Source organism: Amblyraja radiata, chromosome 7 (assembly GCF_010909765.2).
Source record: "Amblyraja radiata isolate CabotCenter1 chromosome 7, sAmbRad1.1.pri, whole genome shotgun sequence".
In the NCBI taxonomy this organism is placed as follows: domain Eukaryota; kingdom Metazoa; phylum Chordata; class Chondrichthyes; order Rajiformes; family Rajidae; genus Amblyraja; species Amblyraja radiata.
The window spans coordinates 65,005,970-65,021,097 of record NC_045962.1 but is presented as its reverse complement, the minus strand read 5'-3'; the positions used below and the strand labels follow the sequence as shown (position 1 = coordinate 65,021,097).

At 41.1% G+C, this 15,128-nt stretch overlaps 1 protein-coding gene across 1 annotated transcript in view; it reads left to right on the top strand.

The window, feature by feature from the left end:
* The window catches only part of lrp1b (LDL receptor related protein 1B), a 1,292,371-nt gene that overhangs the window by 588,419 nt on the left and 688,824 nt on the right, over nucleotides 1-15,128 (top strand). The window contains exons 13-14 of the mRNA XM_033023505.1: nucleotides 4,294-4,513; nucleotides 6,220-6,412. Coding sequence (XP_032879396.1) covers nucleotides 4,294-4,513; nucleotides 6,220-6,412 — 413 coding nt within the window. The remainder of the gene's footprint in view (nucleotides 1-4,293; nucleotides 4,514-6,219; nucleotides 6,413-15,128) is intronic.

Genomic DNA, 15,128 nt, shown 5'->3' with positions numbered 1-15,128 from the left:
TGATATGAATTCCAAGGGTTTATTTTTTCCCATGACCCTTTGTAATTAGTCTCACCAGTTCAGCTTGTCCCTCTCATTTCTTTAACGGAGACGGAAAATACCCTCTGGGGTGAACGTTGAACTAGTGGCAATTTTTCTAGTATGAATTGTATTTTGTATCCACTAATGCCATTGAGTATATACTGATCACTCGTGATAGACTCCCGTGCTTCTTAAAACAGGTGTAATCTCCCCCCTGTTAGTATTAAGCCCCTATTTTCTATATGCTGGTAGGAACCAGACCCACCTACCTCCATGGTTATGGGTATTCTTCTGTTTCCTGCGGGTCCAACAAGTCTTGCACGTTGTCTGACGTGGCGGTGATGTTGGGGGGTGGCGCATTTGCCATGGGGTCCACTCTGGGCCCTGGTCTAAAGAAGACTTCCGGGGATAGAATGCGGACCCCGAGCTTTACACCAGTCCCATATGGTAGACGTCGACTGATGGACGCGATGGGGTGCTGCTGCTTAGGAATTATTGTTTTTGGTTTGCTCGTCCCGGGGCCTGCCCTCATGAGACTGAAAGTTTTTTAAGGCCTCTTCCATATCCTTCATATGCTTTGTGAGGTTTTTGCCAAAGAGCAGTGGGTCTGGCTCAGTGGCTGGGGTATGCACAACCCCGCAAATTTAGGATTTTATGGCAGGTCTTATGATTTGTTTACGAAGGTTGTGGTCACCTCCGTATTTGTCCACGGAACGAGCAAACTATGGCTGACGTCAGGAGCCTGAGGATCCGCTGCAGTTTTAGCTCCTGGTTCCGAATATTTGCCCCAACATGCCCCCACTTTTGGCTGTTTACAGCCGGCACTTTAAGGAACTCACAGTTCTCTGGATCTGTATACGTTTCTAAGGCCTCATTGAATACCTCTCCTTTAGGGGCCTGTTGGAGAGGTGGTTAATGCTGGCCGCTGGTTTGGCCTTTAACGGCCTCCTGCACGTGGGGTTGCCACGTAGCGGTCCACCACACCTAGCAGCTCTTCCTGTTCCTGCACCCCTTGCATACTCCCGAGATCTTCAGCCATCGTCCCCTCTTCTTGACCAGCCCAGTCCTGGTAACGAGAGCTACCCTCGGGTAAGGAGGAAGCAATGGGCAGTGCACAAGGCACTGTGGAGGGAGTGCCTGAACTCCCCCTGCGAGAGCGCCCCTCATGAAGCGCGTCTCGCTGGAGCTCCTGCTCCAGGAGCCGCTCCTTGCGGTTCAAGCGGCTGTCTCTCCCCCGGGCAGGTGTAGAGACGTCCCCGTCTGACAAGTCGGAAGCCACCGGCCGGACGCCTCTTCCATGGCTTTACTTCCAGCCCGCTGCTCAGGCGCTAGCGGGCTGGGCTCGGCATGGTGTTGGGGAATAGCGGAGCGCCCGGTAAGCGGTCCTACCGCCTTGTTGCTGCCCCCCCAGATGGAACGTTCCTCCGTGGAGTCGAGCGAGGGACAGGTTTGTCCAAGAGCCTTTCTTCTCTGCCTGAAAAGCAGAAGGCTCTCCTGTGAAAGAAAACCCGACCTCAGAGCTTACCTGACGGTCCGTTCTTTCACCCCGTAGCGGGAGCGCCTGACTCCCGATGCGGCCGCTGTTGCACTGCTGAACGCAATGCAGCGCATGCGTGCTGAGCGGGCTCTTCATGTAGTCACTCACGTGACTCCGAAGTAAAATCCCTATTTTGTGTTCAATTATGCAAAGGCAATCTAAGTGAAACAATACAAATCAGTGTGAAGACCCAATATTGCAAAGGAAAAAACCTGCCAAGATTCTTATTTTAATCCTGTGACATTCCTTAATGAATGTTCAGGCATTAGGTGAAGATAGAGTCAGTTAACTTTGACACATCCTATTCTAAATAATTGACTCAAAATCACTTCCATTACCCATGTTTAAAGATATACAATTAAGCGAGTAATAGAAGAGGAGATTTGGTCAATTGAATGTGGCTGATGGTGAGATTTAAAAAAAACAGTACACAGCAGCAAGGTAGTAATGGTTTGGTCAAGTGGCCAGAAAAAAATAACGTGAGACTCACTCCAACATAATGTGAAGAGATTCTCTTTCACGAATGGAGGGAGAGGCAGGTGATGCAAGGAAATGTACATTACATAATGTGTCACTAGAAAGTGTATTAGTACAGACTAACATAGAAGTTGCATTTAGTTTGAAAGGACATATATGAATGTTGTCCTAATTAATCAAGAAAATAAGAGTCATAACATGAATTTGGCCACAAATGGAATATAGTTTTATATTTTAAATCACCAATGCTAACATGGTGTTGGGAAAGAAAGGAGAATGATTAAAATGTAATTGAGTATTGTGAACAAGTGTTTTTGTTTAATTTCAAAATAGAATTATTGATCAATGATTATTATGATTATTTATTTCCCCCAGCTTCATCCCAAAATTGTGATATCTTTATATCCAAAGCACGAGCGAGTTCATGGCATGCTGAGTAATGTTACATCGTGGCAAATATATAGTGTGGTCGCAACAGCAGGGATGAGAATTCCCAAAGGGACACCAGAATACTGTTGTCAATGCTGTCAGCATCCTTGCAATCCCTCTAGAGCCGACACCTGATTTGCACACATGATGCACGCAGTGAGAACCCTATGATGCCTTGCCAGAAACAGTAGGGTTCAGACGCTGATCCCAGCAGTCTCATGAAAATTTCAAGCTGAATTTACTTAATATGCTTCACTAACATTTTATCATTAATTCAGCTTGCTGCTGATGTCTTGGAAAATAAGTCCTCTAAACCAGTCAACAAACTTGACCATTTGTTTGCAAAACAAAATCTTTTTTTCTCTCTGAGCTAACTAAAATTTGCAAAATAGACTGAGTGTTCCTTTTGTTTTCTAAGAGGGTGTCTGAAAATCACACCATTAAAAATGCAGATTTTTGAATAGTTTTAATAACTGCTGATTGCTTATTTGATGATTAACAAAATGAATGGGAAAGCATTGGTGTTAATTAACTTGACTGAAATTGCATGATCAAAATTAGATGTTAGACAATAACCAGTGAAGGAATAATATTCTTGATTGTAAGTCAATTGGCTATCCAGTAAATAAATAGTTGGAATTCAGAATGTACTTAGAAGGTGCAAAATGTTGTAGCTGTTCTCATATTGTGTGTGAGCACATATAAAGCCTGCTGTATAATATGTTCGGTCTCACTAATTGCAGTATTGCAAATCAAGTTGTAACCCCTATAGCTGTAGCTGTAGATTGCAGAATCTATTGATAATGACATTTCTATTCAGCTATGTAGACACATAATGACTTTGAGGTATTACCGCAAAGAGATTTGACTGAATATATATTTTTTGACAGTGAGGTTTTAGGATGCCCTTATGGATGATCTACATGGTTCTAATACAGTTCGTTAACTATTATCTGATCATGTACAGCCACTGCAAGTCACAATAGTGTTTGAGGCTTAGCGCCTTAGGTGCAAGTGAATTGGTGTTGAATGGGAAATGAAGTAATTTGATGATCACCAACTGTGAAAGTTGCATCAGCCATCCAAACACAAGTCACACTGGAAAATGCCTGGTTAAATATCCTAAATTAAGCAAAACCATCTGGAAATGGCTGCTAGTTGGGAATGTCAGGACGCAGTGAGACACCATTTGTACTGTGTGCATTTCTGGGCACCTAGCTACTGGAAGAATAGTATTAAGCTCAAAAGGATGGATGAAAAAAATCACAAAAATGTCACTGGAACTAGGGAACTTGAATTATAAGGAAAGACTGGACAGCCCGGATCTTTTGTCCCAGGAGGGTATAAGGTTGAAAGATGACCTTAGAAAGGTATATAAAATCATGAGGGGCATAGATCACAGTCCTTTAATCAGGGTATGAGTGTCTGAAACACTCTCTTAAGGGTATAGATTTACTGTGAGAGAGGAACGATTTAAAAGGGAGGTTTTCCATGCAAAGGGTGATGGGCAGAGGAAGTATTAGAGCTGGATAAAATTACAACTTTTAAAAGACATTTGGACAGGTGCGAGGGTATACACGTTTAAAGATATATGGGTCAAAGACAGGCCAAAGAGTCGAGTTCAGGTCGGCACCATCGTTCGAAAGGGCCAAAGAGACTATTTTTGTGCTGGGAATCTCTGATTCCATGGTCATATATGTCATGGCAGTTCATTAATGTTTAATTGTGCAGTGCTAAAATAACACCACTATGCAGTTTAGTTTTTAAGCCATTATAAGTTTAATGTTGACCAAAGCTTTAATACACTACTGTATCCTTACTCTATGTAGATGGATGTACTGGACAGATTGGGAAGAAGAAGAGATAGACAACATGACAGGAAGAATTGAGAGAGCATGGATGGATGGCTCTAATCGACAACTCTTTGTGACAACAATGATGCTTTGGCCTAATGGTTTAACCCTAGACTTGACCACTGGGATACTATATTGGTGTGATGCATACTATGATCATATTGAAAAAATCTTTTTAAATGGCACAGGTAGAATGGTAAGTATGCTTGCGATTTTTAAGTACTGTTTCTAATAATTGTGTAATTCTATGCACACGGAGAATTTAAGAAATGAAGAAACATTTAGACAGGTACATGGGTTGGACAGGTTTAGAAGGATATGAGCCAAACGCAGACAGGTGGAACTGGTGTAGATGGAACATGTGGCCGGCGTTGGCAAGTTGGGCCGAAGGGCCTGTGTCCACGCTGTAAGACTATGACAAGGTACCAAATACAGGTTTTACAAGAAAAGTTTGAATCCACTATCAAAATGTAAATGTTCTCAAAATAAAACAATCAAACATAGCAGAAAATTGAAATATTATTTCAACAATTATCAGGATTAATTTTCCAGAAGGTTTTTGCACCATTTGAATTCTGCCAAAAGAAACAGGTGGTCATAATTTGGCTATTAAAGTTTGACCTTGAAATTCAGCCTTGCAGTGGTATATATTTGGATACTACCCATCTGATCCTCTAATATGGTGAGCAGGTATCATTCATGCTTTATAAAGTGCAATGACACCACTGCAATATAAGCAAATATCAAAATATCATGCCTAGAACAGCAATTAGGTTCATAAATCATATAGGTATTTGTGACCGCCATGGTCATTAGTTTGCCTTTAAGCAGCCATTACCAATGGGCGAACAACAGCGACAGAACCCAGGATAATTACCAGTCCCATATCTCTCCTCCCTGAAGCAAAACTCTGGGGTGACTGCATGGTGTGAGCAAAAAAATAATTTGGCATTATAACATCATGTGATAGGAGTAGAATTAGGTAATTTGGCCCATCAAGTCTACTCCGCCATTCAATCATGGTGATCTATCTCTCACTCTCCAAACCCCATTCTCCTGCCTTCTCCCCATAACCTCTGACCCCCGCACTAATCAAGAATTTATCTCTCCCTGCCTTAAATATATCCACTGACTTTGCCTCCACAGCCTTCTGCGGCAAATAATTCCACAAATTCACCACCCTCTGACCAAAGAAATTCCTCCATCTCCTTCCTAAACGCCCTTTAATTCTGAGGCTATGACCGCTAAACCTAGACTCTCCCACTAGTGGAAATATCCTCTCCACATCCACCCTGCCCAAGCCTTTCACTGTTCTGTATGTTTCAATGAGTTCCCCCCTCATTCTTCTAAACTCCAGCCAGTGTAGGCCCAGTGCAGTCAAACGCTCCCATCCCAACACTCAACTTGATGTCAGGTTGAATGGTGAGATCAATGATATAGCATACATTCAGATATACTGGCATGTGACCTTTCTATAGCATTTGCTCAAGTCTGAGGAGTACTTATCGAGATGGTTCCTACAGTTCTCTTTGGCTATGTCAGCCCAATTTAACTGTATCTGATGTAAACAAAGCACAATATCAGAACCACAAAAAGCTTAACCAGTCCAAAAATACTCAAAGTTTGCACTCTCACGAGGCCATCTTCATTAGTCTGCAATGCTCCTGAAAGAAACTATTAAAATGACTATCACATTTCATGTTGATGTATAATAACTATAAACAATCCAGTTTTGCAAACTGATTATATTTTTTGCTTGTGACCAAGAGATAACATTTTTACAGAATGCTTCTCGTATAAGATATGTATCATCTTTACTGATTTATTATCTTCTGTTATCAGCTTCTATCCAGTTTAACGTTATTTATATTTAGCGCTTACATTTTTTTCCCAATATTTCAGATAGTATATGGCGGCAAGGAAGTGAATCACCCCTTTGGCTTGTCCTATTATGGAACATTTATTTTCTGGACTGAATATACAAATGGATCAATTTTTCAACTGGATTTGATGACAAGAAATGTTACATTGCTTCGAAAGGAAAGACCACCATTGTTTGGACTGAGGATCTATGATGTTCAGCAACAGTTACGAGGTAATATACAAGCTCAATGCTGAACCAGAGTAATTTTTTTAATGATAATTGTGAAAATCCCTGAAAGTAAATTGTCTAGGGATAAGATAGATGCTGTTTTTCATATCCAGCTATTTATTATCACATTTTATAAAAACCTTTAAAAGGATAGCTAAATAAAGTATGAAAATAAGATTAATCTATCATGATTTCGGCACGGACTTGTAGGGCCGAGATGGCCTGTTTCCGTGCTGTAATTGTTATATGGTTATATGGAGCCATTTACAAATGCTATTTAAATGCAATATAAGGCAGTAAACACACAGTAAAGAATCACGTGGGGAATGCTATGATGTATGTGACATTTTCCAAGAGTGGCTGAGCAAACAGCATCATCTTTGATATGTGATATCTGAACAATTTTCTTCAGAAACACACATCACACATGCTGTTTTCCTTTTTCACCTTGTCTTCGCATACAGAAATCTGTAGAAATTGATGCAAATTGAAAATGACCTCACTGCAACTATAATACAGAGAGAAGGACTTTCTTGGAGAAACAAAGAATGAAAATCATAGACTATAGCGAGAAATGTTCAGGTCCTGTTGCTTCACATGTGCAAGCATGGAATATTGGTTTATGAAATAATGAACTATTTAGGCTTCTTGGTGTTTTGTTCTTTTTAGTTTTAATTTTAGAGAAACAGTGTGGAAACAGGCTCTTCGATCCACCGGGTCTGCACTGACCAACAATTCCCGCACATTAACACGAGCCATTTATACCAAGCCAATTAACATACAAACCTGTACATCTTTGGAGAGTGGGAGGAAACCGAAGATCTCAGAGAAAAGCCACGTGGTCATGGGGAGAATGTACAAATTCTGTACAGACAGCACCCGTGGTCAGGATCGAACCCCGGTCTCCGAAGCTGTAAGACAGCAACTCTATTGCTGCACCACCATGTCGACCAATGCAAACTTGTACAATATAAACGTATGCAAATGGACAAAAGGTTTATTCACATTTCTGTAATGATCTCACCTCTGGTATGAAAATGAATATAGTATAAAAAAAATGAAATAGATATTCTCCTATCACTTACAATGCATTTTCCTTTGGAATTATCGTCTGAGCCATATTAAACCCAATCTTTGCTTTCAATAGTCATTACTGCAACTCTTTTTTTGTTCTCTCATCTAATCAATTCAATGATAGCATTGTCCAAGAAACTCTTGCTCCAAATAAGTACAGAAGTGTCCAGTTGAAAATGAAGTTGACCTTGAACTGAACAATATTTTATCCAGCACTTGGTGACTGCAGCATTTTGTGTTTTATTCAAGATTGCAGCATCTCCAGTTCCTTGTGTTTCCAATATTCTGTCCACGTCTGGCTATCTCAGTGCCCATCAGAATTTTTTTCTCCAGTCTATCCAGCAGGATTCCTGTTTGTTCAAGGATCTTCTGCATAAAAAAACTGAGATTATAATCAACAGTAGCATAAAAACCTAACTACAGATGGCTGTGATTTTCAACACCAGACCAGAAAATTAGTTATTTTACACAGAACCTCCTGATTTTAATTAACCTGTTTTCATTGTGATATTTAAAGGACCACACTCTTTCCTCACAGTGATTTGAGATTCCATGCCACTTCAAATGAAAGGGTCATGCAAGTGCTTGGACAGCTGTGCATGTGGAGGCCAAAGTCAAAGTCTTTCTCAACTTCCCAGCTGCTCCTGATCTTTGACACATTGCATCATTTGTTACTCACAGCAGCACTGAAGAGCTAACCCAGTATTAATACTCCAAGAGAAAAGGATGTATCTGCTTTCCTGCACCCCACCGGAGCAGGCAAAGAGCACAAAGATTTCTGCAAAGCAAGCATCTATCTCCAAAGTGCAAGCATCTATCTCCAAAGTGCAAGCAATCATTGACTTCACTCTTTTTCTATGACTTCTTACAGAGATCTTCTTGGGAACCTGCTAAGAGAACCGAGTTATAATTCTGCAGGGTTTCCATAACCCTTTGCAAAAGGAACATACCTTCCACAAACACCAATGGAGTAACATTACCCTCTGACTGGAAGAGCACTACTTATATTTTAGTCCCAAAATGCTGGATTAACTCAGCAGGACAGGCAGCATCTCTTGAGAGAAAGAATGTGACGTTTTGGGTCGAGACCCTCCTTCAAACTGAAATACTAAATTAAAATCACAAGCGCACAATAGTAGGAAAAGAGCATATACCGTACAGGTGAAATGGAGTTAAAGGGGGAGGAGCGTTAGGTATGGGATAATTAGGTTAAGTAATTGGTGTCTTATGATGTCTTGGGCAAGTACGCATGAGCAGGGGAAGACTGGAGGTGGCGTCCTGCAGTAAAGAAGCTTGTATGATTCCTCCCATGTCCGAGCCTTTATTCAAGACTGTTCAAAGCATCTGAATACACAACAATTGGTGACGAGGATAAAAGAACGAATTAAGAACAAGGCCAGCAAGAAGAATCGAAAACAAAAGTTAAAAATAGAAGTAGTATTTGGAAACAAGTGGAACAGCACCAAGCCAAACGGTTTTGAATTGGCGCCAAAAAGAAAAAAGGTAGGAACGGGAAGCAATAGCTCAGGGAAGAGCTAGGAAAACAAGCAGGGGCAGTAAGGGTCACCAAGCACGGTGTCAGCTTACCTGGAATGTATCCAGGGCTGTGCAGCCCACAGCCAAGCCCAAGCAGCAGCCACAGACATCGGGTGGGGGCCTAGTACCGTGAAGGCCACGGACAGGTCCAGAGAAGCCACCGACAAGAGGACCGTGTAGCCCACGGCCAGCCCCAGTAGCAGCCACAGATGTCAGGTGAGAGCCTAGTGCCATGTAGGCCACGGACAGGTCCAGAGAGCCACCGACAGAGGCTGAGTCTTCAGCCCAACCGGGAACAGTCAACCCGGTGGGGGGAGAAAACAGAGAAAGCCCGGTCGGGATCAGAGTCAGCCCGACCGTGAACAGAAAAGCGGACAGGCCCGCGAGGGAAGTTGACTTGCGGCTAAAACTTGAACAGTATAATCTTAGAGACTGTCCTAAAAACTGCCGCGATCGCCAGCAAAGGCATGCAGGACTGATTATCTACAGCACCCGATTGGCAGCCGGTTTCAACTGCTAAAAGACTAAACTGTTAAATACCTTAAGACCTACAACATCCAAATGCCTTCAAAGTAATGGCTGAAGCAATAAATCAAGTGGAACTGTAAATTAATTGCTGAATCTGCCAAAATAAAAAGGGAAAAAAAAAAAAATGGAAAAGAAGTGTTTGGTCATTGAGTGAAATCCAGTTCATCATTTCGGGGTGGATAAATCAGATTCCTTTCAAGCGGGGAATCTGCACAAAAACATTAGAAGACTTGACACTAATATTTTCCAAATGTAGTGTCTCGGACATGTTTGCAATCACCATCTTAACAGTAGGGACTGATGTGTGTTTCCAAAATTTAAGTATTAGTATTTTCACCGTTATCAGGCCATAATTAAGGGACCGTCTTTGAAATAATGTTAGCTCAGAGCAGGCTTCTGACAGACGTACCTAGAGTGATCAGTTCCGTGTCGGGGTCCAATTTTATTTTAAGTATTTTAGAAAAAAATTCAAAAATTCTGCTCCAGAAATTATGTAACTTTATACAAGAGGCAAAATAATGGGTTATAGTTGTTTCCTGAAGGAGATATTTATCACAAATAGGAGAAACATTTGGGCAGATCTTATTCAGTTTAGACTTTGAATAATATAGTCTGTGCAGTATTTTAAATTGTATTGGCGAATGCCTGACGTTAAGAGAACAGTTGTGTATACATAGAAGATTTTCCTCCCAGCTGTCTTTTAAAATTGTCAGGCCGCGTTCATCTTCCCAAGCTCGTCTAATTACTTCAGACGATGGGGTTTGTATATTTAAAAGGGTATTATAGAGGTATGATATTAACCTGTTTGAATCTGAGTTTCTATTCATACAGTCGTCTAGTATGTCTGGAACCATATGTTGAAAGTCTTGGGTATATGATTTCAGATAGTCTCGTATTTGAAGATATCTAAAGTATTGGCTACCTTTCAGATGATATTTCGACTGTAATTCTTGAAATGAGAGAAGAGTTCCCATCTCATAAATATCTCCCAGTTTTTTAATTCCTGATCTTTCCCAGTGTGTGACGTCTTGTCTAAAATGGACGGCTTAAATGAGGGATTATTGGCAAGTGGTGAGGGAAGAGATAAATTTCTCAGTTTAAGGGTTGACTTCACTTGTTTTCAAATTCGAAGGGTACGATGGATAATCGGATTTTTCTCATATACCTTTTTCTTCAAATTTATTGGAGAGAAGAATCGCACCTGTATTAAAAGATGAACAATCTTCTCTCTCCATTATTAACCATTTTGCCTGTTGCCATGTGTTGTCCATCCAATAGATTACGTTTTTAATATTCGTTGCCCAGTAATAGTAGAAAAAATTGGGTAGAGCCAATTCGCCAATTTCTTTGGGTTTACATAGATGTCGTTTATGGATTCTGTGTGTTTTATAATCCCAAATAAAGTTTGTGATCAGAGAATCGAGTGATTTGAGATTCCATGCCACTTCAAATGAAAGGGTCATGCAAGTGCTTGGACAACTGTGCATGTGAAGACCAAAGTCAAAGTCTTTCTCAGCTTCCCAGTTGCTCCTGATCTTTGACACATAGCACCATTTGCTACTCACAGCAGCACTGAAGAGCTAATCCAGTATTGATACTCCAAGAGAAAAGGATTTATCTGCTTTCCTGCACCCCACCGGAGCAGGCAAAGGGCACAAAGATTTAACTGCAAAGCAAGCATCTATCTCCAAAGTGCAAGCAATCATTATCTTCACTCTCTTTCTATGACTTCTTACAGAGATCTTTTTTTTAGATTAGATTAGATTTCCTTTATTGTCATTCAGACCTTTCGGTCTGAACGAAATGCTGTTGCCGAGTATTTTCTTCAATTTCTTCAATCAATTTCGGGAACTTGCCAAGAGAACCGAGTTATAATTCTGCAGGGTTTCCATAACCCTTTGCAAAAGGAACATACCTTCCACAAATATTAATCTGCAGTAACATTACCCTCTGACTGGAAGAGCACTACTTATATTTTAGACCTAAAATGCTGGATTAACTCAGCATGACAGGCAGCATCTATTGAGAGAAAGAATGTGATGTTTTGGGTCGAGACCCTCCTTCAGACTGATGATCTCAAGGGTCTTGACCCGAAACGTCACCCAGTTACTCCAGCATTTTGTGTCTATCTTTGGTTTAAACCAGCATCTGCAGCTCCTTCCTACACTACTTATATTTTGGTGTGTTGCTTTAAAGTTTGACTGCCCAGATCAGAGTTGATAGGCTAAAACAACACTGTGTGGCATAACACAGAATACATAGACAATGCTATTCAATTAACCTTGATTTGAAGATTGTGATCTTTATGGGACTTTAGTTTAGAGTTTAGAAGAGTGAGGATTCAATTAATTTCAACAAACAAGACGCTTGATTGATTGTGTACATAATGAGAAGTTTTAACTAGGAAGATTCATGAACAAGGGCAACATACAGTAGCTACAAGATAAATGATTAATCATTTAAAACTTAAATGCATAGAAACTTCTCTCAGGAGATGGTAAATCTCTGGAATTCTCTGTCCCCGGGGCTGGTGGGACAGAGCATATGGAATATATAAGGTAGAGGTTGACAAATATTTGAAAATTTGAAAATTTGAAGTATAAGAACAGGCAAGAAACATAGTTGAGGTCAATATTACTCAGGCTTGATCAGATTGAATGGCGGGACAGGATTGAAGAGCTCAGTTGCCTATTTGATCTCCTATCTTCTTGTGTTTTGTGCTCATTACCACAATGTTGGTTACTATCATTAAAGTGCAGTGATGCCATTTTTAAACCCTAATATCCCATCAGAATCAGAATCAGAATGCTTTATTGTCATTGCATGTGTCACATACAACGAGATTACTGTGTCTCTCCATTTAAAAGAACTTCAAACATTCACATACTCATACTTTTTACACTCCCTCCCTCCCCAAACCCACCCATGGATTCACATTTACATAAATTAACTGTCTCCCACCCCCCCACCCCCCCCCCTCCTTCCCCATCTCCTTCAACCACCAATCTTGTCTCACACCACTAAGATTACCAGCCCCTGCCTCTTCATCGATCAGCTCCCCAACACACACCAAAACCTAATAATAGGAATCTGTTGGTTCTCATCTGGGCTGCCAAGATCTCTTAAAAATAAATTGGTCACACATGCAGATGAGTGAGGAGTTTAATGCTTCCTCACTTTAAGTCTTTGATAACTGTAACAACTTACTTTTTTGCTTTGAACAGTTGCATCAGATGTCGCTTATCTGTGGAGGTGTATAATTATAATGACATCTTTATGCAAATAGATTTGTTGCCAGAAACAATTTTTGAACAAAGAAACAGCATCAAATGTTTACATTTCTGAATTTAAGGAATAATCTCTTTGTGAACATTGTTCCAGTGCGTTCTCCTCACTGACTGAACCGATATAAATGTGTAAAAAGTTGTGCTAATTTTTTTTTTCTTTCTTGGTGTCTTAAACTTTCACCACTGTAATTTTTTAGCTTTCATTTATTTTTAAGCTTTAGCATTAGGAATTGATATTTGAATCTCGTGCTTCTATTTTTTATCCTGTCGGTTTCATTCTGTGCTTATCAAAGGAGTGGATGGGAAACATTTTGATTCTTAAATACACTGGCAATTATGGTATGACTGAGTGCAGAGTAAAGCTCCATTTAATAATGATACAGTGCCAGATTCTGAATAGGAATCCTCCTGCACAGTTTGACATTTAGTGATATTATCAATATAGTGGAACTTCAACTTAAATTAAGGTTGGTTCTATTCCGCATGCTTAGGTCCACGCGGACTTCGATAATGACAAACAAAATATATTTTACATGGGACTTTCTCTGTCGGCAGATAGGGAAAGCTTCATCCTATCGATGTGGAATGGATTAAACCCCAGTCGCATATGTTCAAGGCTTGTCTACAATCTTGCTGTTCTCCACAGTGCCCTTCAAATTCATCTCACATTAAGTTTGTCATGAAAAGACACATTTAATAAGATCATCGGATAAGTAGGCATGCAATGAGCTCGGCATTACCTCATTGGAGAGTATTGTGATCAGGGAATTATAAATCTGTCCTGACCATTGACACCACTCCAAACTTTTTGCTCTATTTACTTAGTTACTAAGTACATGTGACTATGGTGTGCACTTTCATAATCATTATTTTTGTAAAGCTGCCAACAAGGAGCTCCACTTATTTGTTTACATATATCAAACTCTTATTTTGTTATCTTGCCATTAAGCTTCTAAGCTACACATAACAATACTTTTTATGTAAAACATTCCTATGGCCCCTATTTTCCACAGATGTGTTAACACATTTTTTTAATATTTTGCAAGGAGCCGGGTACTTCCAAATACAATTGTTAATTGACTAGAAAAGAATCTCTCACCTCAAAGTAATGTTCTCTCTCAGAATGTTATCAATTTTGCTTTGCACAGTGTTCCTCCAGACTTTTCTTGCAAGCTGGAAATTTACCATTCTGTATGGTCGTTCCCCTCACTGCAATGCTTAGTTTTTGATTGATTGCAGAGAAATGATAGGCCAGAGTATCTGGGAGCTGAGGACCCAAAGTACTACACTCAAGTACCTAGGGATCACAGGGATCACAGTGATCAGAACAAATTTGAAATGAACTCAAATGTCAAATCCCAAATGAGGGATTGGAGTTGGTGAGCTGGGGGTGGAGGGATGGTAACATGCAGATGTTCAGCTTTGAATTACAGAAGAATGAAGGCAGCGGAAGAGCAAATCAAGTGGAAGGACGAATCAGGACTGGTAATTGGAAAGGATCAATACCAAACATTCTATCTGGTGCCAGAAGTCTACACAATAGAATCATAGAATTGTACAGCAAAGAAACAGACCTTCTGACTCACCTTATCAATGCTGACTGTGCTGCCTGTGCTGCCTGTCTGCACTAATCTCACGTCTTCATTAAGTGCCTATCCCACTTGGGCGACCTAATCCGCGTGTCCAGAAGAGTGCCTTCGACCTTCAAGCTCGAGTGCACTCCCCTGGAAAGCCTCGAGCTGGATCGACCGGCCATGTTGAAACCGCGAGCTAGATCGACCGAACCACGAGCTGCATCGACCGACCGCGCGTGCACACACACACACACACACACACACACACACACACACACACACACACACACACACACACACACACACACACACACACACACACACACACACACACACACACACACACCGCGAAGGTGGGGACAGAGAAAGCGGAGGAGCCCTGTCTGCGCGATGAAGAGGAAGGTAAACGGCTGCCACAGAGTACAGTAAGTCCTGTAGAGAGTGCGGGGGGGGGGGGGGGGGAGAGAAGGGAGACAGAAGGGGAGAGAAGGGAAGAGAAGGGGGGGAGAAGGGGAGAGAAGGGGAGGAGAAGGGGAGAGAAGGGGGGGGGGGGGGGGGAGAACCAGTGGAGACACTTTTAAGAAATTTAATAAAGTTAACAGGCATTTTACGTACCGGTAGGTCTTCCTAGGTCGTGAAACTCCAATGAGCCAATAAAAATGCCCAGTCAGCGAAGGAGATGGCCGACGGCTGCCTTCGAGTGCTTGTAAGTAAATAGCA